At 44.3% G+C, this 26,458-nt stretch overlaps 1 protein-coding gene across 1 annotated transcript in view; it reads right to left on the reverse strand.

Annotated features, from left to right (window-relative positions):
- Positions 1-349: 349 nt before the first annotated feature.
- The window catches only part of PDZ-GEF (PDZ domain-containing guanine nucleotide exchange factor), a 109,795-nt gene continuing 83,686 nt past the window's right edge, over positions 350-26,458 (reverse strand). The window contains exon 6 of the mRNA XM_070998393.1: positions 350-454. Coding sequence (XP_070854494.1) covers positions 369-454 — 86 coding nt within the window. The 3' untranslated portion in view covers positions 350-368. The remainder of the gene's footprint in view (positions 455-26,458) is intronic.

A 26,458-nucleotide genomic window follows, 5' to 3' on the forward strand; every position in this document is an offset into this window, starting at 1 on the left:
TTATTTCTGCAGCGATGCGACTGAGTTCCGAAAACGATAACGAGCGAATGCAAGATGAGCGGAGATCAGCGACTGAACGCGCTTATCTCATCTTATCCATACGTGCACGCATACAAAATAGATAATTCAGGAATCCTTTGTTTACATTCTTGTTGTCAGTGATGCTGACCAAATAACAAACAATCAGTGATTTTACTTCAATTAAGTGATTGCTCCTGACATGCTCCCATACTTCGAAGTGAAGTGGTTTCAAGGGGCAGGACAGTTAACTTCCTCGTTGCCCTTTGCCATTTGCTTCGCTCCTGCAGCAACGAAAAGTTGATGGTGCTCCATTTGCGCCGGAATATTTGCTGCATTTGGCACACATGTCAGACGTCAGGTTCGTCCATTGAGGTAAATGTAGACCAAATGAGAAAGTAAGCAGGCGTCAAAACGTCGATGTCATCTGGGTTCTCTGAAATGGGAAAGTGTGGCTGTGAGTTTAACATTGCAGAAAATTCACAAACTAAGGTGCGCAGCTCATGAAATGTAAGTAACGACTTTTCAACAACGATTTCAAAATGTTATTTCGCGGATTTTACCGCGCCTTCCCACAAGCCTTCAAAGTGTGGGAAACTTAATTTCCATCGAAGTAAGGGAACTCCAAAACTCGCTGCTTTGAGAATCGCTGAGGAACAACTGCCGAGGCTCAATAACCTCATTTTCGGCTCCCACAAAATTGGTTGCGTTGTCCGACCAGATCGTTTGAGTCTTCCCCCCTCAGGCTTATAAATCTTATTAGCGCTGCAATAAAAGATTGAGTTGAAATATCCTCGACTTCTTCCAAGTGTGTAGCCTCAATGACGAAACAAAGGAAAATGGCTATGTAGCATTTCATAGGAGGCCTGTTCCTGACCTCCGACAATGAATTGAATGGGTTAACAAAAATCAACTTCAGCGATTACAAATGGGCGTTTCGGCTGAACACGATCCTCTAAGAGCAGCACCATGATGTGCTCTACTAGTTTGAGCTTTAATCTGAAGCATTGAATGCACTTGCTGATGACAGCAGAAACCGTTTTTCGTCCTCCAATAGGCCAGAACCTGGCTGAGGTTACGCGATGAAACTTTGGGAGAATCATTGGGTGCTTGGCATCGAAATCCAGCTGAGAACTTTGAAGGCGTACGCCTTCATCCAGAAATGGGTTCAAAGAAAGAAGTCTGCTCTTTGGCGACAGCTGCATCTTCGAAGTTAGGGCCATATTCTTCTCGGCAAAGTGCACACGCTGAATCCCTTTAATGAGCAGATGAGTACCGCCTTTAATTTCCTCGACTGTAAGAGGTTATGCCTAACCCGATCTTTGCTGCGCGTTAGATGGAACCGATATATGTACCCGAAAACTCTCAGCAACTCTTTGCAACTATACGAAATATCCATTTCCTGTGACAGCACCAATGCGCTGCGTCGACGCTCAGGGTCAGGGACGCTCGACTGAAGGTGCGCTATCAGTGCCTCCAGTTCATTCCTTTAGTTCTCTCTTGTATCTGTGAAGTCCTGCTTGAGACAAATATGTTAAAGTCTGACGGAGGTTGACGAATCCATGCCAAAACGATTTTAGAATCTCACCAACAATGAAGCGTGCACGCTGAAGGAAAATTCAGAGATGAGCTTGGACAATAAAAGGGCTGCGGATAACTTTAGCTTCGGAATGGTGAGGGTCTTCAAGGGCGTAACTCTTGAGCGCCGTAAGCGGCCAAGCTTGCGTCACAAAATCCTTGTACTTCGCAGAATGAGTAATGCTGCAAAATAATCCGTGGAAACTTCCAGTAAGCTACTTTTGCGATCTGTGACATGTGCTCCAACAAAGGCGGGTGTAGTGACTGCGGTAAGGACTCTTCCCAGTCAAGCTTATCCTTCCATAGGACCTGCATAAAAATCTTTAGCTTGGTGATGATCGGGGCCATTAATCTAGCGATGGTCGACAGAATGCAGCGCTTGGTTGCGGGCTAACCTGTCCACCCGCTTAAGAAGCTGAGGAGCAAATTATCCGATAGAGTATCCCAAGCCAAACCCAACGCCTTTGTATCATCCGCCGCGCTTTTATTCCATTTAGCGCCGCAGGCTCGTTGGAGCACCATTTGGGAATCGGAAAATGTCCCCTGTCCAAGAGTTCCTTAACTTGTTGACGAATTTCAACAACCTCTTCATAACTGTCTCCTCCTGAGATTAAATCATCAACGTATAAGTTTGTGCGTATGATCTTGGCTGCAATTGGAAACTCCGCTTCATCATCATAGGATAGCTGCTGCATGGTACGAATTGCCAAAAAAGGCAGCAGGCTTAGTGCCATACGTTTGGTGTCAAGCGAGTATACTTGAATTTCGTCTTCGGGCCTATAGCGCCATAAGATGTATTGAAGAAACTGGTGGAGATACGTAATTCGAAGCAGATTTGTTGGTCTGCTCGCTAAGAGATTCGTGCTGCTAGCTCCTAAGATTGTATGTTCGTCCCACCAAATTTATATGACGTGACTGCCCCGTAGATCAGTGGGAAACACAGGGTTCGAATGGTAACAGTGGGTTTCATTCTCGTTTTTTTAATACAGCGAGTGTGTGACTGGGCTGGCCTCGGTACCTCCTCGCTCTGGTTCTACTGGCTGATGATGTTCCTCGTCCTGGCCTATCGACGCGTTGACTTGACGACTGCTGGCTCCTGTGTCTCGAGATGTTCGTAGTGGCCGCCTCTGATCGCTTGCCGACGCGCTGCCTCGGGGTCGATTGTCGCGCCTTAGACTTGCAGAGAGTTCTTCATTGCGGGCTTAGGGAAGCGTCGTCGTTCTCAGACTAGGATAAACCAGCCTTGCTCTCCAGAGAATAGCCTTTCGAGGCAATACCTGTCCCGGACGGTCCCGCTAGGTTGTTGCTCAGATCGCGCTGACAGTCAAGGCTAACGCCAGATAGCTGCCTAGCAGTTCACTTTGCTTTTCGCTCACCGCAGACGAACCTTCCACCCGGCTTCACCCTAATGCTTGACGTCCGCGACGCTCCTGCTCTCTCCAATGAGCTCCGCGCGGCGATGGTGACGTGGCTGCCGGTGATGTCTGCTGGCGTCGCTGCCGATGTCCTCTGCGCTGTTTCCTGTCTTTCGTGTCCTTGGGCAACAGCCGTTCCGGGACTTGCCGAACAGCTGGGCTCCTCCAGGACAACGCCTCTTGAATGCCTCAGCTGTTCGGGAACGTCGCCAGTAATCGCAGGGCTCTCCAGGACAACGACTCTTGAAACCACAAATCGATCCACCGCTCGTTCTTCACGCCAGGTCCTGCTTGCTCGGGCAAGGTACGCTGGGTCTTAGACAACTTCCCTCGCCGAGCTCACGGTTCCTTGTGGCAGACCTCTTTCGCTTGACTCTGACAGACCCGGCTGGCGATTCGCCAGGGTGTGGTCGTGACAAACCGAGTTGGAAACCAAACGCTTTGACTTCGCCGTGTGATTTGGACTTTCCTGATGTCCCAATCCCGAACCTTTCGACGTGGCGATCTTGCTCGCCTTGTGGCTCCCTTGTAGTTTACTCGGTTGACTGACTGTTAACTTTGGAATTTTGACTGATCTTGATAGTTTGACTCCTCGTGATCGACTGATCCTTGAACCTTTTTAGTTGAATGGGGCGACCTGCGTACAACAAATCAATCAGAACATCCCGAAGTGGACTTCGCTGAACCATCGAAAACAACTAGCAGCTTCGTAGTTGTGCTTTCCAATTTTTTCACGCAATAATGAGGTAAATAATATTGATGCGCTGCCGCGTTTTTAGGTGCTAGAGACATGTGGCCAAAGTTGACGTAATTCCTTATAAAGGCTGTGTACTGCGACTTCAGATCTAAAGTTCTAGCTAATATAGCTTCGAGTGTCTGAAACCGGAGGAGCGCACGAATTTCCAAGAACTAGTTGTAACTAGTTTCGGCAGATTCCAGCCGAGTGTACTGTTGTTGAAATAGCTGCTCGCAAAGAGCTTCCTCCTTCGATATCGACTCTGAGTCCGGCTGGGTTCCTGGACTGAAGAAACTAAAGATGAGCGCGTAGACGCTCCTACCTTTAGACACCCTGAGATGATCCAGCCTAGTCTGGTTTTCTGAAGGACGGGTGAATGGTTTCTTAAACGAATTTGTCCAATACAAAGCAGCTCGAAGAATAACGTTTCTCCAATAAGCAAGTCGATGCGCTCACTTTTGTAAAAGAGATAGCCGGCGAGCTTGAGATTTTCCGGTATTTTCCAATCGGAAGCGTTAAGGTCCAAATGCGGGTGATAATCGGTAATTAATTGGGTAACAGCAGTTGCGACCGACGCGCTGTAATTTGCGTTACTGAATTGTGCAAAAATATAATCCGATTTATTCGATGCTAGCGAGGATATGGAAATGCTTGAGCGATGGCTTTTAAGTTGAAGTTGATTGGCGAAACGAGAGGTGACGAAGCTAATTTGAGAGACATGGTACGAATACGCCAGAGCTGTTTTTGACATATACTATGGCGGTAGCAAGCATTATTTGGAGACAAGGCTACAGGTGCTGTTTTGGACAGGGCTGAAGAAACTAAAGACGAGATATGTGGTGGCATTTAAGGTCCAGGCTGCGGAGAGGGTGCAATGGGATTCGATTCCATATGAAGAAGGGTATGATGCTTCTGGTGGCAGTTCGTACAATTGCCAGACCTGCATTGCTGTAAGCTGTGTCCCTTTCGTTGGTAATTTAAACAAAGATGAAACCTTTTCGCTTCTTTATACCGCCGAAGGGGAGTCAACCCTTAAAATTGTGGGCATTTTGACATATAATGTTCCTTGTACTCGCAAAGGGTAGCCGCCGTATCTGGTAGCCGGCAGGCCACCATGTATAATTGTCGCTGCAATTTGTTAGTTATTCAATTCCACACAGTATATTTACCAGCGCCGTTCTTAATTTACTTACGGGGACTAATGCAGGGTCAACTATACGCCTTTTTAGTTCGGTCACGACATTGAGGATTGCTGCCTGCGTTCGATGTCCCGCTACTACTGTTAGATCTGATATTTGTGCGAGATACTACTACTACTAGTTTGGGCTTTAATCTGAAGCATTGAATGCACTTGCTGATGACAGCAGAAACCGTTTTTCGTCCTCCAATAGGCCAGAACCTCTGCCGTAGAGCGGCCAACAAGCTCCGCTCTCCCGCACGAAGGAACTTGCGATGGAAATAATTAATAATGGCTCAGGTTACGCGATGAAACTTTGGGAGAATCATTGGGTGCCTGGCATCGAAATCCAGCTGAGAACTTTGAAGGCGTACGCCTTCATCCAGAAATGGGTTCAAAGAAAGAAGTCTGCTCTTTGGCGACAGCTGCATCTTCGAAGTTAGGGCCATATACTTCTCGGCAAAGTGCACACGCTGAATCCCTTTAATGAGCAGATGAGTACCGCCTTTAATTTCCTCGACTGTAAGAGGTTATGCCTTACCCGATCTTAGCTACGCGTTAGATGGAACTGATATATGTACCCGAAAACTCTCAGCAACTCTTTGCAACTATACGAAATATCCATTTCCTGTGACAGCACCAATGCGCTGCGTCGACGCTCAGGGTCAGGGACGCTCGACTGAAGGTGCGCTATCAGTGCCTCCAGTTCATTCCTTTAGTTCTCTCTTGTATCTGTGAAGTCCAGCTTGAGACAAATTTGTTAAAGTCTGACGGAGGTTGACGAATCCATGCCAAAACGATTATAGAATCTGACCAACAATGAAGCGTGCACGCTGGAGGCACAATTCAGAGATGAGCAAGGACAATAAAAGGGCAGCCGTTCCGGGACTTGCCGAACAGCTGGGCTCCTCCAGGACAACGCCTCTTGAATGCCTCAGCTTGGCGTTTCTGGCACTCGGGATTTTGGGATGTTGCTGTTCGGGAACGTCGCCAGTAATCGCTAGGCTCTCCAGGACAACGCCTCTTTAAACCACAAATCGATCCACCGCTCGTCCTTCACGCCAGGTACTGCTTGGTCGGGCAAGGTACGCTGGGTCTTATACAACTTCCCTCCCCGAGCTCACGGTTCCTTGTCGCAAACCTCTTTCGCTTGACTCTGACAGATCCGCCGGGCGATTCGCCAGGGTGTGGTCGTGACAAAGTTGGAAACCAAACGAAACAATGAAGCGTGCACGCTGGAGGCACAATTCAGAGATGAGCTTGGACAATAAAAGGGTTGCGGATAACTTTAGCTTCGGAATGGTGAGGGTCTTCAAAGGCGTAACTCTTGAGCGCCGTACGCGGCCAAGCTTGCATCACAAAATCCTTGTACTTCGCAGAATGAGTAAATCCACGATCTCGTATTGGCAGAACGCCGATTGAAGATACGCGAGATAGCTGAGACAGTATCCATGTCAAAAGACCGCGTGGGTCTTATCGTGCATGAAATTTTGGGCATGAGAAAGCTGTCGGCGCGATGGGTGCCGCGTTTGCTCATTCCGGACAACAAACGCAACCGTGAGATAGCGCAATCCGAAGCAGTTTCTGCGTCGTTTCGTGACCGCCGACGAAACATGAATCCGCTGGTACACACCAGAGACCAAGGAACAGTCGAAACAGTGGACTTCGCCCGGCGAACCTGCTCCGAAGAAGGCGAAGACTGTCTTATCGGCCGGAAAGGTGATGGCGACCGTTTCTTGGGATTCACAAGGTGTGATCTACAACGACTACCTGGAGAGGGGCAAAACGGTCACAGGGCTGTACTATGCCGAATTATTGGGCCGATTCGCCGCCTAATTGCAGAAAATACGGCCCCATTTGCCGAAGAAAAAAGTGCTCTTCCACCATGACAACGCACCGGCTCACACTTCCGCTCTCGCCAAGGCCAAATTGGGCTACGAACTGCTACCCCATCCACCATATTCTTCAGATTTGGCCCCGTGTGACTTCGTTTTGATTTCAAACTTGAAAAAGTCACTCGCTGGACAGAAATTTGAGTCGAATGAGGAGGTCGTCGCCGCCACAGAGGCCTATTTTGCAGACCTCGAGAAAACGTGTTTTTCAGACGGGTCAAAGAAGTATGAGCATCGCTGGGTGAAGTGTATCGAGCTAAAAGGAGATTATGTTTAGAAATAAGTCGCCACTTTTCCAAAATTTTCGTTTTTCTTTTGGAGGCTAAGTACTTATCGCACCACGTGTTACGTGGGCGTATTAGTGCCCGAGTCCTGACAAGGACTTGGGCCGAGGGAGAGGCGTCCGATGTTCAGGCACCATTTGCCGGCATAAGCTACGTCGTATTCGGTTCGTGGGATCTTGGTAAGCCTCTCTCCTCTCCAACATAACGAGAATAAATAGTAAAAGTGCCTGGAAAATAATATTAGTCACAAAGTTCGTCAGTCATCAGTCCACACTGCCCAGCAAGCTTAGCTGTCGCTTGATCGCAATACGATCGGGCTGTGTTTTGGCCATATTCCCTCCCCTTCACACATTCGTGTGCCAATGGATCGTAGCGGGCCGCGCAATACGATCCCCTATTGTCAAGGTTGTCCGTCGAAAGTTATGTCATTGTTCTTGACCTACTTCACTCCTCGCGTCAGCACACCCCCTTTGTTATAGTTCTAGCACGCCATGGTTTTCAATTCTTTTTCACATTATAAATTTATTAAATAATATTTATGTCGGCGTGTGCCGGTGTTGAATAACATAATATTGGTTAATTCATATAGGGATTAAATTAATTGACAATTACTGTATTAGCGGAAAGTATAGATTTTACCACCTGTGAAGGTGCACACATCAGCAAAATGCTGACTATTTACGACTACAAACGTCGCTCAGAGGGCTCTTGCAATTATCAAATAACTACAAGGCTGATACTCGCCGCTGCAAAAGTTTATAGTTTTCTATAAAACTGTAGGATACTGCACGAATATTTATATATGTATGTTTATAAGAAAGGAACCGTGTCCCGACAAACTTACCCCCTCTTTAAATCCTGGGCGATGAGATCTCGACGCTCCGGATCCTGGGCTTTGGGAAAATATTATGTTGGATATATATATATAAATATACGTGCACCAAAATACGGCTGTTCTTAAATATATCAATTCACTTAAACACAAAATATATATATATTATGCTAGAGGCATGCGACTTCTTCAACGGCTGGGGGAGATATTCGTCCTTTCTAATTGTTTATCATGATTCGCACTTTGTCTATTGATTCGGTTGGTTTAAATATATTTCAATGCATGTTTGAATGCTTGATTTTCAATTCTTATCCAATTGTATTATTTGAGGATATTGGTCCTTGGTTATGCATGAGTTCACTTTAGCTTTGGTTGGCTCGATTAACACATTTATATTGCATCACTACTTTCTCCGACGTATGCTATTGGTCGCTACGCTCTGAACGGATGGTTCCTACAGCTGAACAAATTTCAGGAGCATGGAGATCACGGATACTGCGTCCACAAACATCGCAGTATGTCGGATGTCTTCCTTATTGTTGATCTTCTCCACGTTCTTTGATGGCAATAGCGGCGCTGGTTCGACACAAGATTATTTCGAGCTGCAATTGTGTTCTCCTCAAGGACTGTTGGATATGGTGGCTGGTCCTGGTGGCAGAAGACTCCATGGACGACTGCCCCAGGGAAAGTCGCCTTCCCTCGAAGCTGCCGGCTTCCGTCAGCAAGACACCCAAATGGATTCTCTCTCTTTTTCTATTTGTCTAAGGTCTTTTATACCAGACTAGAGCTTTTTCTTGGCTGCGGGTACGGATCGGATAAACTAGGTGTTCCCACCTAGAATTACTGTTTCTTGATATCTGCTATCTTGGCAGTCAACGGCCGGCTGTTGCCCTTTGCCAGCTACCGGAGTATGGTTACCAATAGGTCGATAGTGGCCGTTGTTCTGGTCACGCGACACCCGAGAATTGCCGAATTGCTTTTTCTTCTGCCTTTACCAGTATGAGTCTGGTTAGTCACATGCACCCCTCCCCCTGGCTAAAGATTCGTCGTTGTTTCTCTATGTGAATCTTTCTATGTGGAGGGCGTACGTAACACACCCTCTTACATTTTACATTTACATTATACATTTACATTTGTTTAAAATCCAGTAGAAAATAAATCACATTTTAACGCCAAAATAATGCAAAATAATCCGTGGAAACTTCCAGTAAGCTACTTTTGCGATCTGTGACATGTGCTCCAACAAAGGCGGGTGTAGTGACTGCGGTAAGGACTCTTCCCAGTCAAGCTTATCCTTCCATAGGACCTGCATAAAAATCTTTAGCTTGGTGATGATCGGGGCCATAGTGGCCGCCTCTGATCGCTTGCCGACGCGCTGCCTCGGGGTCGATTGTCGCGCCTTAGAAGCTTAGAAGCTTAGGGAAGCGTCGCCGTTCTCAGACTAGGATAAACCAGCCTTGCTCTCCAGAGAATCGCCTTTCGAGGCAATACCTGTCCCTTGCTCTGTCCCGGACGGTCCCGCTAGGTTGTTGGTCAGATCGCGCTGACAGTCAAGGCTAACGCCAGAAAGCTGCCTAGCAGTTCACTTTGCTTTATGAGCTCCGCGCGGCGATGGTGACGTGGCTGCCGGTGATGTCTGCTGGCGTCGCTGCCGATGTCCTCTGCGCTGTTTCCTGTCTTTCGTGTCCTTGGGCAACAGCCTTTCCGGGACTTGCCGAACAGCTGGGATCCTCCAGGACAACGCCTCTTGAATGTCTCAGCTTGGCGTTTCTGGCACTCGGGATTTTGGGATGTTGCTGTTCGGGAACGTCGCCAGTAATCGCTAGGCTCTCCAGGACAACGCCTCTTGAAACCACAAATCGATCCACCGCTCGTCCTTCACGTCAGGTACTGCTTGGTCGGGCAAGGTACGCTGGGTCTTATACAACTTCCCTCCCCGAGCTCACGGTTCCTTGTCGCAGACCTCTTTCGCTTGACTCTGACAGACCCGCCGGGCGATTCGCAAGGGTGTGGTCGTGACAAAGTTGGAAACCAAACGCCTTGACTGCGCCGTTTGATGCCTTCCGGACCTCAGCCACTTGCGTCTCAATTTGGAGTTTCCTGATGTCCCAATCCCGAACCTCTCGACGTGGCGATCTTGATCCTTGTAGGTTTCCCACGGCGCTGCATCCGGTGATTCGCCTTGTGGCTCCCTTGTAGTTTACTCGGTTGACTGACTGTTCACTTCGGAATTTTGACTGATCTTGATAGTTAGACTCCTCGTGATCGACTGATCTTTGAACCTTTTTGGTTGAATGGAGGGACCTGCGTACAACAAATCATTCAGAGAACATCCCGAAGTGAACTTCGCTGAACCATCGAAAACAACAAGCAGTTTCGTCGTTGTGCTTTCCAATTTTTGCACGCAATAATGAGGCAAATAATATTGATGCGCTGCCGCGCTTTTAGGTGCTAGAGACATGTGGCCAAGGTTGAGGGAATTCCTTATAAAGGCTGTGTACTGCGACTTCAGCTCTAAATTTCAAGCTAATTTAGCTTCGAGAGTCTGAAACCGAAGGAGCGCACGAATTTCCAACAACTAGTTGTAACTAGTTTTGGCAGGAAGCAGAACCGAATATTGACCAGATTGAAATAGCTGCTCGCATAGAGCTTCCTCCTTCGATATCGATTCTGAGTCCGACTGCGGCTGGGTTCCTGAACTGAAAAAACTAAAGATGAGCGCGTAGTTGCTCCTACCTTTAGACACCCTGAGATGATCCTGCCTAGTCTGGTTTTCTGAAGGACGGGTAAATGGTTTCTTAAACGAATTTGTCCAATACAAAGCAGCTCGAAGAATAACGTTTCTCCAATAAGCAAGTCGAGATTTTCCGGTATTTTCCAATCGGAAGCGTTAAGGTCCAAATGCGGGTGATAATCGGTAATTAATTGGGTAACAGCAGTTGCGACCGACGCGCTGTAATTTGCGTTACTGAATTGTGCAAAAATATAATCCGATTTATTCGATGCTAGCGAGGATATGGAAATGCTTGAGCGATGGCTTTTAAGTTGAAGTTGATTGGCGAAACGAGAGGTGACGAAGCTAATTTGAGAGACATGGTACGAATACGCCAGAGCTGTTTTTGACATATACTATGGCGGTAGCAAGCATTATTTGGAGACAAGGCTACAGGTGCTGTTTTGGACAGGGCTGAAGAAACTAAAGACGAGATATGTGGTGGCATTTAAGGTCCAGGCTGCGGAGAGGGTGCAATGGGATTCGATTCCATATGAAGAAGGGTATGATGCTTCTGGTGGCAGTTCGTGTAAGCTGCATTGCTGTAAGCTGTGTCCCTTTCGTGGGTAATTTAAACAAAGATGAAACCTTTTCGCTTCTTTATACCGCTGAGGGGCAGTCAACCCTTAAAATTGTGGGCATTTTGACATATAATGTTCCTTGTACTCGCAAAGGGTAGCCGCCGTATCTGGTAGCCGGCAGGCCACCATGTATAATTGTCGCTGCAATTTGTTAGTTATTCAATTCCACACAGTATATTTACCAGCGCCGTTCTTAATTTACTTACGGGGACTAATGCAGGGTCAACTATACGCCTTTTTATTTCGGTCACGACATTGAGGATTGCTGCCTGCGTTCGATGTACCGCTACTACTGTTAGATCTGATATTTGTGCGAGATTTCCAATCCTTATGGCGGCGCCATGATGTGCTCTACTAGTTTGGGCTTTAATCAGAAGCATTGAATGCACTTGCTGATGACAGCAGAAACCGTTTTTCGTCCTCCAATAGGCCAGAACCTCTGCCGTAGAGCGGCCAACAAGCTCCGCTCTCCCGCACGAAGGAACTTGCGATGGAAATGATTATTAATGGCTCAGGTTACGCGATGAAACTTTGGGAGAATCATTGGGTGCCTGGCATCGAAATCCAGCTGAGAACTTCGAAGGCGTTCATAAGACCTCCTTCATCCAGAAATGGGTTCAAAGAGAGAAGTCTGCTCTTTGGCGACAGCTGCATCTTCGAAGTTAGGGCCATATGCTTCTCGGCAAAGTGCACACGCTGAATCCCTTTAATGAGCAGATGAGTACCGCCTTTAATTTCCTCGACTGTAAGAGGTTATGCCTTACCCGATCTTAGCTACGCGTTAGATGGAACCGATATATGTACCCGAAAACTCTCAGCTCTCAACTCTCAACTCTTTGCAACTATACGAAAAATCCATTTCCTGTGACAGCACCAATGCGCTGCGTCGACGCTCAGGGTCAGGGACGCTCGACTGAAGGTGCGCTATCAGTGCCTCCAGTTCATTCCTTTAGTTCTCTCTTGTATCTGTGAAGTCCTGCTTGAGACAAATATGTTAAAGTCTGACGGAGGTTGACGAATCCATGCCAAAACGATTATAGAATCTGACCAACAATGAAGCGTGCACGCTGGAGGCACAATTCAGAGATGAGCTTGGACAATAAAAGGGCTGCGGATAACTTTAGCTTCGGAAAGGTGAGGGTCTTTAAGGGCGTAACTCTTGAGCGCTGTACGCGGCCATGCTTGCATCACAAAATCCTTGTACTTCGCAGAATGAGTAATGCTGCAAAATAATCCGTGGAAACTTCCAGTAAGCTACTTTTGCGATCTGTGACAAAGACGAGTGTAATGACTGCGGTAAGGACTCATCCCAGTCAAGCTTATCCTTCCATAGGACCTGCATAAAAATCTTTAGCTTGGTGATGATCGGGGCCATTAATCTAGCGATGGTCGACAGAAGAAGCTGAGGAGCAAATTATTCGATAGAGTATCCCAAGCCAAGCCCAACGCCTTTGTATCATCCGCCGCGGAACTTTAAAGTCTTCTCCCGATCCGACGCTTTGACTCCATTTAGCGCCGCAGGCTCGTTGGAGCACCATTTGGGAATCGGAAAATGTCCCCTGTCCAAGAGTTCCTTAACTTGTTGACGAATTTCAACAACCTCTTCATAACTGTCTCCTCCTGAGATTAAATCATCAACGTATAGGTTTGTGCGTATGATCTTGGCTGCAATTGGAAACTCCGCATCATCATCACAGGACAGCTGCTGCATTTAACGAATTGCCAGAAAAGGCAGCAGGCTTAGTGCCGTATGTTTGGTGTCAAGCGAGTATACATGAATTTCGTCTTCGGGCCTATAGCGCCATAAGATGTATTGAAGAAACTGGTGGAGATACGTAATTCGAAGCTGATTTGTTGGTCTGCTCGCTACGAGATTCGTGCTGCTAGCTCCTAAGATTGTATGTTCGTCCCACCAAATTTATATGACGTGACTGCCCCGTAGATCAGTGGGAAACACAGGGTTCGAATGGTAACAGTGGGTTTTATTCTCGATTTATTAATACAGCGAGTATGTGACTGGGCTGACCTCGGTACCTCCTCGCTCTGGTTCTACTGGCTGATGATGTTCCTCGTCCTGTCCTATCGACGCGTTGACTTGACGACTGCTGGCTCCTGTGTCTCGATATGTTCGTAGTGGCCGCCTCTGATCGCTTGCCGACGCGCTGCCTCGGGGTCGATTGTCGCGCCTTAGACTCGCAGAGAGTTCGGCCATGCAGGCTTAGGGAAGCGTCGCCGTTCTCAGACTAGGATAAACCAGCCTTGCTCTCCAGAGAATCGCCTTTCGAGGCAATACCTGTCCCTTGCTCTGTCCCGGACGGTCCCGCTAGGTTGTTGCTCAGATCGCGCTGACAGTCAAGGCTAACGGCAGATAGCTGCCTAGCAGTTCACTTTGCTTTTCGCTCACCGCAGACGAACCTTCCACCCGGCTTCACACTAATGCTTGACGTTCGCGACGCTCCTGCGCTCTCCAATGAGCTCCGCGCGGCGATGGTGACGTGGCTGCCGGTGATGTCTGCTGGCGTCGCTGCCGATGTCCTCTGCGCTGTTTCCTGTCTTTCGTGTCCTTGGGCAACAGCCGTTCCGGGACTTGCCGAACAGCTGGGCTCCTCCAGGACAACGCCTCTTGAATGCCTCAGCTTGGCGTTTCTGGCACTCGAGATTTTGGGATGTTGCTGTTCGGGAACGTTGCCAGTAATCGCTAGGCTCTCCAGGACAACGCCTCTTGAAACCACAAATCGATCCACCGCTCGTCCTTCACGCCAGGTACTGCTTGGTCGGGCAAGGTACGCTGGGTCTGGGACAACTTCCCTCCGCGAGCTCACGGTTCCTTGTCGCAGACCTCTTTCGCTTGACTCTGACAGACCCGCCGGGCGATTCGCCAGGGTGTGGTCGTGACAAAGTTGGAAACCAAACGCCTTGACTTCGCCGTTTGATGCCTTCCGGACCTCAGCCACTTGTGTCTCAATTTGGAGTTTCCTGATGTCCCAATCCCGAACCTCTCGACGTGGCGATCTTGATCCTTGTAGGCTTCCCACGGCGCTGCATCCAGCGATTCGGCTTGTGGCTCCCTTGTAGTTTACTCGGTTGACTGACTGTTCACTTTGGAATTTTGACTGATCTTGATAGTTAGACTCCTCGTGATCGACTGATCCTTGAACCTTTTTGGTTGAATGGAGGGACCTGCGTACAACAAATCATTCAGAGAACATCCCGAAGTGGACTTCGCTGAACCATTGAAAACAACAAGCAGTTTCGTCGTTGTGCTTTCCAATTTTTGCACGCAATAATGAGGCATTTGCCTTGATGCGCTGCCGCGTTTTTAGGTGCTAGAGACATGTGACCAAAATTCAAGCTATTCAAGATATTAAAATTTCAAACTCTCCAAAACAAATAAAATCATTTTTAGGCCATTATGGATTTTATCGTAAATTTATAAAATATTTCGCAAAAATTGACAAACCAATGACTCTCTGCTTAAAGAAAGGAGAAAAAATAAATATAAACGATCCTTATTACATTGAAGCGTTTGAACAATTAAAAACTTTAATAAGTAGCGATCCAATTCTCATATATCCAGATTTTGAAAAGAAGTTTGATCTAACTACAGATGCAAGCAACTATGCATTAGGTGCTGTACTATCCCAAGAAGGGAAACCCATTTGTTTTGCCAGTAGAACTTTAAATGAACATGAGTTAAATTATGCAGCTATTGAAAAATAATTATTAGCTATTGTATGGGCGACTAACTATTTCCACCCCTATCTCTTTGGAAAAAGTTTTAAAAAATGCTCTGACCATAAACAACATGTTTGGTTACACAATATAAAGGAACCTAACATGAAATTACAACGTTGGAAAATAAAACTAAGAGAGTTTGATTATGAAATAAAGTACATTAAAGGTAAAGAGAATCACGTAGCAGATGCTCTATCTAGGATTACAAAAAAGTAATCAAAAGATAACCAAATTGAAGAGGTATTTCAAAATGAAGATGATGTAGATACTACTGCAGCAACAGTGCGCAGTGCACAAGATAATGGTGATTGCATACAAATTACCGACGAGTTAACGTTTTTAATCACCAACTTATATTTGAAAAGGGAAATCAAGACACTAACGAACTTACTCACTACTTTAACAAAACTATTAATAAAATTATTTACAGTGACATGACTGAAACTTTGGCGAAAGACATAATTATAAAATTTATATGTGGACACAATTTTATTATGTACATTAATAATGACGAAGACTTTGCAATTTTTCAACGAGCTTATATGAAAATAATTAAACCAAATACTGGTACGAAATTAATAAAAACTTCAGTAGTACTTCCCAACTTTCCCACATATGCAGACTTTCATGAAAAAATATTAGAAATACATGAGAAAACAATACACCAAGGTATTCAAAAGACTTATGAGACTTTTGAAACGAAATACTACTTTCCAGACGCACAAAAACTTATTCAAGACATTATTAATAAATGTAAAATTTGTAATTTATGCAAAGCAGAGCACAGAAAAGTTGCTCTTCCGTTTGAAAAAACTACAGAAACTAAAAATGTTCGCGATAAATATGTTATAGACTATTACTTAATTGACCAACGTAAATTTTTAACATGCATTGATATTCATTTTTTTTTTTTTTTAAATGCTTTGCTAATTTATTTATTGAATCTTCTCCCTTTGGATACTAACAATAAGTGTATCAAATCTTAGACTAATTAATCTAACTCACAGTCATATGACTGATGTTGTGCTAAAGGGGCCCGAAAGTTATAGCTGGCTTGGCAGGTCGTTGCGTTGTAGACGCGATCGGCTGGAAACCCAAGTCAAGCCTCTTGCGAGGCGATTGGGGTGCACAGAGAGTTTTTCGTTGTAGGACGCTTTTTGTTTGTCTATTTCATCTTTAACGGTAAGAATGCTTAGGACCCTGTGGATGTTTTGGTTGCGAATATACCATGGTGCCCCAGTGATAGTTCGCAGGATTTTCGATTGAACGCGCGTTCCCCCATAGCTGGGAGCCATATTTTCAGATGGGCTTGAGAGTGGAGTTGTAGAGCAAAACCTTGTAGTCCAGACGCAGGGGCGAACGAGCGTTAAGAATCCAGTGGAAGCTGCTGGCCTTTAGTTTAAGATGTACTTTTTTGTGTTCGATGTGTCTTCTCCAGGTTAGTCGTCTGTCAAGGTGGACGCCGAGATACGTTACATCGTTGACTTGGGGAATCTGCGTATTATTTATTCAATAATAGTGGAGGGCATGTTTGCGTGTTGAGAGTAAACGTTATGTGTTTACATTTTTGTTCATTTATTTTAATCCGCCAATCAGATAGCCACCTCTCTACTACGAGGAGGTGGTTTGCTAGCTGTGTTGTGGCTAGGCCTGGGCACCTCGAGCGACTTAAAATTGCGGTGTCGTCAGCGAACGTAGATGTTGTTAGCTGCTCGTTCGTGGGAATATCCGCTGTGTATAGGAGGAACAGAGTAGGCCCTAGCGCGCTTCCTTGCGGGACTCCAGCTTTGATAATGTAGTCGTCGGATGTTGTTGTATTGCACCTTACTGCGAAGGTCCTGTTGTATAGATACGACTCAAGAAGCTTGTGAGTGTAATCAGGTAAGTGTGTTTTGATTTTGTGCATGAGGCCAACTAACCATACTCGATCGAAGGCTTGAGATACATCGAGGAATATTGCGCTGCAGTATTCCCGATGCTCAAAGGCTGTGCTTATTTCTGATGTTATTCTGTTAACTTGTTCGATTGTTCCATGGTTTTGACGAAATCCAAATTGATGAGCAGGGATAACATTGTGTGCTCCTAGATATGGTGTTATGCGAGTTAGAAGGCATTTTTCGAACAGCTTAGACAGACACGAATTGGTCTGTAGGATGACAGAATTGTGTGGTCTTTTCCGGGCTTCGGTATCATAATGATAATAGACTTTTTCCATTTTTTCGGATAGTAGCCGAGAGTTATAATCCCATTGAAGAGCTTACAAATAACCTCAATGGCAGAGTTTGGAAGTTCAATTAACATTTTTGGGGTTATTTGGTCACCGCCAGGGGCCTTTTTCGGTTTCAGTTCCCCAATGACTTTCGCGATCTCCTTTGGCTGAAACAATGGTGGTAGGGAAATAGATTCAGATTCGATTTGTGGTAGGAAAAATGAACCAGTGGCAGGGTTCGGCTGGAAGACGTTTCTTAGATGTAAAGCAAAAGTTTCGGCTCTATCTTCGTCGCTGCGGGCCCAGATGCCAGATGAGTTTCTTATCGGAGTGACTGTTTCGATTGGAGAGCTCAGATTTGGGTGAGCCCTCCACAGAGGATGTTTTGTACTGGTTGGCGATAGTTTTTTAATGTACTGCAGCTGTGCATTTTCTGTTTCTTGCTTTAGAGCTCGATTTAGTGAGCGAGTGGCTTCCTTAAGACGTTGTTTTGATGACGGCGATCTGTTGGTTTGCCAGGCACGTCGCAGGCGCCTCTTTTCTAGGACTAACCGTTCAATTTGCAGATTAGTTTTGAAGTGGTTGGTTTGCGCGTCCCTGCCTTGTGGTGTTGAGATAGTGGCTGCCTCCACGAATACTTCTTCAAGAGCATCGGTAGAGCAGTCGATGTCCGCTTCGATGTTGAAGTGAGGGGTTAATTGGATGTGTGAGCTTACATACTTTTTATATTTTAACCAGTTGGTTCTGTGCGACGTCAGCCTGAGGGGGTGATCTGTGGTTTTTGTGCTTTGAAGAAGAGTTATTAGTACTGGCGAATGGTCTGACGACAGGTCCGAAAGCGCTTTGGCGCTTATTATATTGCGGGGAATGTTTTTTGTCACCGCAAAGTCTATTAGGTCTGGAACTTTCCTGGGGTCTGTTGGCCAGTATGTGGGGCTGCCAGGGGAAACATAGTCTAATTTGTTGTTCGGTTTTATGATTGCATTGTATAATTGCCTTCCTTTGGGAGTCACAAGTGCGTGTGTTTGGCATTATAGTCTTTTGCAGCTATAAAGCGGTCTCCAAGCAAGTTGTAGAAGTCCATGAATTGTCCTTCAGAAATTGTAAAGCGAGGCGGTCAGTAGACAGCGGCTATGGTGAGGTTTCCGTTGCCTGACTGCACTTTGATAGTAGCTTTTCCTAGCTTCCTCCAGGTATTTCGATACTGCTCGGAAATGTTCTTCAGATTTGGTCTGAAGCTTGGTTTCATGGATATCCCCTTTTGTGACCGGAACAACATGAAAGTTTCCGTCCCCGGTCAGCGCAACAATTTTGTTGACCAGGGCGTTCGAGATTTTCTCCCTAATGTAAATTGGTGGGGGCTTAGGTTTCGGTTGGGTCTCCTGAGCCCGTCCTGATTAATTTTCTGCTAGAAGCGCAAATTGATTGCTGTCGGATCTCCCGGGTAATATATCTTCTACTTGGATACGGTTTATTTTTGACTTGTTACCTACCGCGGTGTTCTGCGGGCTAATCTTACGCTTGATATGGATGTACCGATCTAGTCCGGTCTGTATGGCCGGACCCGCTTGCTGAACTTTGTTTTGGTTTTGATTTGTTGTTGTGGTTTTTGTTGTCGTAGTATTTAGAGCTGCGGTTGCAGTTGATTCCGAAATAATAGTCGTAGCTGTGGTTGTCCTTGGTTTTTTTGCCGTAGCTGTAGTTGCTGCTGACAAATTTAGTGCGGATGCGCTATATTCATTAAAAATTCATTTCTATTATTGAAACAAAAACCACAGATTGGATTGAAAGTAAAAAAGCTCTTTTTAAAATCTTTAACATGATAGGTAAACCGAAAACCATTAAAATGGATCAAGATCCTGGCCTAGTATCTAAATCATTACAAAATTGGTTACAAAAAGAAAATATTAATATTGAAATTACAACTAGCAAGAATGCTATAGCCGATATAGAAAGGGTACATAAAACAATCAATGAAACACTTAGAATTATTAATACACTTACGGACGCAACATACGTTTATAATCACGAAATAACCCATGATACCACAGGTAAAACTCCTGCTGAAATATTTCTTTATGGAATAAAACCAAGCAAAAATATGCAAAAACAAAAAGAATATAAGATAGATAAAATTAATAAAGACCGCGAGGAACATGAAGTAGATCTGGAATACACTAAAGTCGAAAAAGAAATGAAACGTAAAGCTAAATTAGTAAACCCATTCAAAAAGACAGGAGCGTTAGAACAAAATGACGAAAAGCACTGGCAAGAAACTAATAGGGGTCATTAAGTATTCCTTAAATATATTCCTAGAATACATTTAAGATTTACAAATGAGTTTACAATTAACAAGAGTTGGAATATTTAATCCTAAAATACTTAAACATGAAGAGTTAGAGAACATAAACGAAGAAAAATTACTATCAATCAACACTTCAGCTTGGTTAAGCAGTCAAACTAGAAATTTTTATTCTAGCCCATATACCCACTTCATTTAAAGAAATACAAAAATATAGAATTTTTAAATATCCAGATAATATGGGCGGACAAAATGATATAAATGATAATTACGAATGTTTTGTAAATGACGAAAAGAAAGTATTTTACTTGGAAAATTCACCAAATTCATTAGCAAATATATTAGACCAAAAATTTATAATCACTGATCAATGTATCTCTCAAATCCTTACTAATCAATTTGCTAAATGTCAACACACTTTTGTATCAGAAAACAAGGAAGAACGCTATAGTCGAGTACCTCGACTATCAGATACCCGTTACTCAGCTAAAGGGACCAAAGGGAAATGGAGATATGCAAGCAGCAAATCGAGATTTAAATACGCCATTTACCGGCGGTAGACAGATTTAAGCGTTATGGGCGTTAGAGTGGGCGTGGCAAAATTTTTTGGATCAATCGATAGGTATTGACGAGACCAATACTTTTCAGTTAAAATTTTTTATCTGGCATGAAAACCGTTGCCCTCACAGGTTTGGGCGGTTTGTGGGCGTTAGAGTGGGCGTGGCAATTTTTTTTCGGGTCACTCGATAGGTATTGATGAGAAGAATACACTTATGTTAAAATTTTTATTCTAGCATCAAAACTGTAGGAGCCACAGTTTTGGGCGGTTTGTGGGCGTAAGAGTGGGCGTGGCACATTGCTGAAACAAACTTGCGCTGCGTAAGAAGCTCAGGAATCTGCACGCCAAATCTCAATAGCCTAGCTCCCATAGTTTCCGAGATCTCAGCGTTCATCCGGACGGACAGACAGACGGACATGGCTAGATCGACTCGGCTAGTGATCCTGATCAAGAATATATATACTTTATGGGGTCGGAAACGCTTCCTTCTGCCTGTTACATACTTTCCGACGAATCTAGTATACCCTTTTACTCTACGAGTAATGGGTATAAAAATACAATTGGCCCTGTTTAAGTGATTAGGGTAGCTAGAATTAGACCATGAAACAGAACTAAAAGTAGATTGGAAGAATTCAGCAAATAAATCTGCAATTTCGGGATCCGTAGATGCCTCAATAGAGTTTAATCGTACGGATGATGGCAATGCTGAAGACTTTCGCTTAGCATTGACAAAGTTATAAAATTGCCTAGGATCCTTTGAAAATTCAAATTTACATCGGTTCAAATACATGGAATGACTGTTAAGTACATTAAAATTAGTACGAGCCACCACATATCTTGAAAAATCGGATGGCCTATCCGACTTTTTATAGAAGTTTGTTTTTAGGTTTCTAAGTCTTTGCAACTGATTGGTAAACCAAGGTGGCTTGTCTATCTTAGGAGGAAAACTATCAGGAACACATTCACAGAAAAAAGCGTTTAGGACACTATAAAATAGTTCCGTAGCACTTTCAATATCCAAGCAATTATATAAATTTGTACAGTTATATTGTGAAATCAAGTTGTTGAGTTTACTAAAGTCACATTTACGAAAGCATCTACATTTATTTGGAGAAAGTGAAGGAGAGAGGGTATCAACGCCGGGAAGACAAATTGTAAGTTCTAATGTGGGATGATACTGGTCTTCAGGCACAACTAGTGGGCCAATTCTAGATACAGTGACTTCAGACGGATCTAAAACAAATACAAGATCTAATTGTCTGTTTAGTGAATTACGTATAAAGCTAAATTGTTGTAATGATAATTCTAACAGACCGTCAACGAAATCATGGTCAGATAAAGGGGTAGAGACAAGTGAGTCAGTGGAAAGGGACCAAGAAATGTCAGGGAGATTGAAATCACCCAAAACAATTAAAAGATCCCTTTCGGAAAGATGAGATAAACCAGTTTTTATTACAGACAAAAGTTGCTCATAAATTGTTAATTCGGAACCAGGTGGAATATAAGAACAAGTTATATAAATAGAAAAAGATTTCAAAGAAACTTTAGCACCAACGAATTCTATGTCATTGGGATTAAGAAAGTATATTCTCTCCGATGATAAAGTAGAGGTAACGACAACCAGCACCCCCGATCAGTTCTATACGTATTAAAATTTTTGGACAGAACTTCGGAGTCTGATATCTCCGGTTTCGGCCAAGTCTCAGTAAAGGCCAGAATGTCTTCAGAAAAGGCAGAGGAGTCAGCATAAAGCTTAGGTCTCTTCCCCTAACATTTTGATAGGCCAAAAATAAACTGCTCAGTTTTTTGGCGCAGGTACAGTCGTGGAAGGCCTATTATTAGTTCTCCGTCTGTTTGGAACCAATTCTTTAATGACCAATTCATCATTAAGCCAAAAACTTTTAGAATTTAGTACATTAAATACTTTCGGAGGAGCAGATATTTTAAATGAAGATATCCTACGGACATATGGAAATTTAAACTCCTCCACTGCGATGTTTTGAGATGGGAATTCCTGTTGTATAAATTCCAAAACATCTGCAGATGTGGTTTCAGGTGTTAAACGAGACACAAATAATTGCTTCCTATATGGAACAACCGAGAGGCTCTTTCTTCCACCACCAGCAATCTGAACATCGTTCGTCGAGACAAGGGACTCCTATAGAGCTAACTTCACCAGTAGGCACAGAAAGCTGCGTAGGGCTTGACCCCTTAGGCTGACTAACAGAAACAGGGACTCCTCCTTAATAAATAATAATAATAATTGGTCAGCGCAACATAGCCATCCAAATCACGGTCTATTTCAACGCATGAGGCACAAGTCCACGAAAAACCAACACGCAGATCAATAAAATCTTTTACTCTGCCAACAAGTCCAGTACATTTTGGATGTATGACTGTATTGCAGAGACGACAGTAAATAAAAACGTCATTAGGTGACGATCCAAACTGACAGTCTTTCTTGGAACAAAAAAGAGCCATTTTAAAGTATTTAAATTTAAGAAAAAAAGTTATTTATAAAACCAAAGAATCAAAAGAATTATAAATACCTCACTTAATTTGACACTGGGATCAAACAATAAAAATGTAGACACACAAAAACACAAAAGTATAAGAGCGCGAAGAGATTGCGAAAGCGAGAGAGCGCGACAGAGTGGCTGTCGACTGAGCGTGGCTTGCGAAACACAAACAAAATATACACGTCAACAGTTGAGACGACAAGAAACGGGAGAGAGATTACAAGAAAGTTATGGGAAACAACAACAAAAGCTATTGAAACAAATGCACCGCAGCGTACAGAAGTTACAATAACAAAATGCACAGGTTAAAAACAGAGTTAGGTTTTGCTAAAATTGCTACAATAAAATAGACAATTAAACATAAACAGACGATTTAAAACAGAAGCACGGCTGGTTATGTTGGACTAAGACACAAAGCAAGGCGCCAGTAACACAGATATTAATGACAAATTGACAAAAATCACAGAGCACAAGATAAACTCAACCGGTCACAAGCGACGCTAAATCGACTATTATATCGATTATATATAATAAAATTGAATCTGGTTTCTGCTTGCAGTCAGACACGCCAACGTTCATGAGTTACTCTCTTCAGAACATGTCCTTGGACCGAATATACTCAGTAAACGATTTAGGTGTTCTCCTAGATCCTAAACTTAAATTTGACTCCCACATAACCTCTACTGTAAATAAAGCTATGAGTGCTCTTGGGTTTATAAAGCGTTGGTCTAAAGAATTTGATGATCCATACACTACCAAATTATTATTTACCTCACTTGTCCGTCCTTATTTAGAATACTGTTCTTCCGTTTGGAGTCCTCAGTATCAAGTGCACATTGACCGTATTGAGTCCGTACAGAACAATTTCTTCTTTTTGCCTTACAAGGTTTGAACTGGGATCAAAACGTCGGGTTGCCTTCTTACTCGAGTAGATTGCTATTAATTAATTTGCCTACTCTAGTAAGCCGTAGAATTATGCTTGGTACTATTTATACCCGTTACTCGTAGAGTAAAAGGGTATACTAGATTCGTCGGAAAGTATGTAACAGGCAGAAGGAAGCGTTTCCGACCCCATAAAGTATATATATTCTTGATCAGGATCACTAGCCGAGTCGATCTAGCCATGTCCGTCTGTCCGTATGAACGCTGAGATCTCGGAAACTATGAGAGTTACAATACTGGGATTAGGCACGCAGATTCCTGAGATTCCTGCGCAGCGCAAGTTCGTTTCAGTAGAGTGCCACGCCCACTCTAACGCCCACAAACCGCCCAAAACTGTGGCTCCTACAGTTTTGATGCTAGATAGAAAATTTTAACTGAAATGTATTGTTCTCATCAATACCTATCGATTGACCCAAAAAAAAGTTTGCCACGCCCACTTTAACGCCCACAAACCGCGAAAACCTGTGACGCCCACAATTTTCATGCTAGATAAAAAAATTTTAATGAAATGTATTGGTCTCGTCAATACCTATCGATTGGTCCACGCCCACTTTAACGCCCATAACGCTTAAATCTGTATACCGCCGGTAGGTGGCGCATTTTAATCTCGCTTTGCTACTTGCATATCTCTATTTAGCTGAGTAACGGGTATCTGATAGTCGAGGTACTCGACTATAGCGTTCTTCCTTGTTTTATGAATAATCTTATCAGAGGCGATATTGATTCTGTAGATTTGGTAAGCCGCCTAAGTTTCAATGTTCCTGTTAGACTAATGCGAAACTACCATCCTATCAACTTGCCACGATGTTCATCAAATTTTAGTCAGCATGAGCCCTTTCGCGTTCTATCTAATAATTATAACAATTTATATCATTTAATTTGTTCCTCAAATTCTATCCCTGTACTAAAAACTAAAATCTTAGCTCATTTGCTTTAATCTTGTTGATCTATGTTTTGTCCTGTCTTTATTTGTTCTATGTACCTTCCTCGCGAACCGTACTTGCCCGAAATAAAAATGGGCCCGCGCGTAACAAGCACGTGCTTGGTGTCGTTTGGGCCACTTGTTTGTACTGCTCTTAGTGCATCAACGTTCAACAATACAATCTTTCTTCACAGGATTTGCTTCTTCTTCCAGCGTCACAGGAACTTCAGCTTAATCCAGCTTCATAGGATTCGCTTCTTCTTCCAGCGTCACAGGAACTTCAGCTTATTCCAGCTTCACAGGATTCGCTTCTTCTTCCAGCGTCCCAGGAACTTCAGCTTCATCCAGCTTCACAGGGTACGCTTCTTCTTCCAGCGTCACAGGAACTTCAGCTTCATCCAGCTTCACAGGATACCCAGCTCCATCCAGCTTCACAGGATACTCAGCTTAATCCAGCTTCACAAGATTCGTTGTTTCCAAGACACACAATATATCTACTTCATTCATTGAGGAAACAAGTCACACAAGAATCGATTTACACAATCGATTACTAGACACCCAAAACGATCTGCAAGGGAAAATCCAACAGCTCATTAAGAATTATGGCAAGGATTCTGCCGACCGACGCCTCCGAGACGGCTATTATTCCGGTAAGCTAAATCAGTTAAACGATCTCTGGCAGCAGTTTTGCGACCTAGATGAAGAAGTCCAGCAAGCTGCATTACCCACTGGAAGTGAGTACTCTTCACGATTAGTAGCACTTAAGGAGCTGGTCGAAAAATATCAGAATATCTTTCTGGACAACGTGACGACTGGAAGCGGGCTTCCGAAGGCCCCCAGACGAACTTCGGCCAACATCAAGCTTACAACAAGAGATCAAGTCAAAGGAGATTCCGCAATTGACACGGTGATCCGACAGTTGCAGAGAAGATGCAACGAATTGGAGTCGTCATTAACATTAGCCTCGAACGCCCCAACTGTCACCCCAGCCCTACAAAGGCACCTGGATCTCCATTGGGCGTTACTGAGGCAAGCCCACGACGAATTGGATAGCACACCTGGGGCCGCAGCTCTGGCAGAAGCAGAGCTAGCCCAATTCCACACATTATACGAGGAATACGAAATGAACCTGCTTCGAGAAAACGACTCGCCAATGAGCCTAAACGGCGAGTATCTAGACTGGCCACGGTTCCATGATCTCTTTGTGGAATTGGTACATAATAAACCATATTCGGCCAGTCAAAAACTACATATACTACAGAGTTCGCTTCGTGGTGAAGCGAGAAACGTGTTGACAGACACAGCCTTCTCACAGGGTGGCTATGACGACACCTGGTTGCGGTTGAAGGCCAGGTACCAGAACGGCAAAATACTAGTATTCGCCGCCATAGCAAAAATTATTGACCATACGCCTATAGACGGTTCCTCGCGCCAACTAAGGGCATTACATGACACTATAAAAAACTCAATGAGTACTCTTCAAAACCTCGATATCAGCACAAAATCCTGGGATCCAATCCTGTGTTTTCTTATCAGAAGAAATCTAGACCAGCAGTCTCTAACTGCTCTAGAAAATTCAGCGGATGCACCAACGGAAATTCCAACGTTATGGAGTGTACTGACGTTTATTGAGCGGCGCGCTTGCATGCTGGAGACGATAAGCGCTCAACCTACATCAACACTACGCCATCAGTCAGTTCAAAACGAAGAGAGCTGTAAGATTTGTCACCTAGGACAACATAATCTTAGAGCATGTAGCCGTATCCAGCAAATGGACCCCAAAGTACGGCGCCAAGCCATTATTCAAGTAGGAGCATGCACAAATTGTTTGTCTACAGCTCATAAGGTTGAAAACTGCGGATCACCGACAAGCCACAGGACTGGAAGGAATTGAGGACCCTACTTATCAGCGAGTTCAACAGCGCAACACCTCCACATCGAATGATAGCAGAACTACGTGAGACTAAATATAAAAATAGCTTAT

The sequence above is a fragment of the Drosophila suzukii genome (assembly GCF_043229965.1).
Source record: "Drosophila suzukii chromosome 2 unlocalized genomic scaffold, CBGP_Dsuzu_IsoJpt1.0 scf_2c, whole genome shotgun sequence".
In the NCBI taxonomy this organism is placed as follows: domain Eukaryota; kingdom Metazoa; phylum Arthropoda; class Insecta; order Diptera; family Drosophilidae; genus Drosophila; species Drosophila suzukii.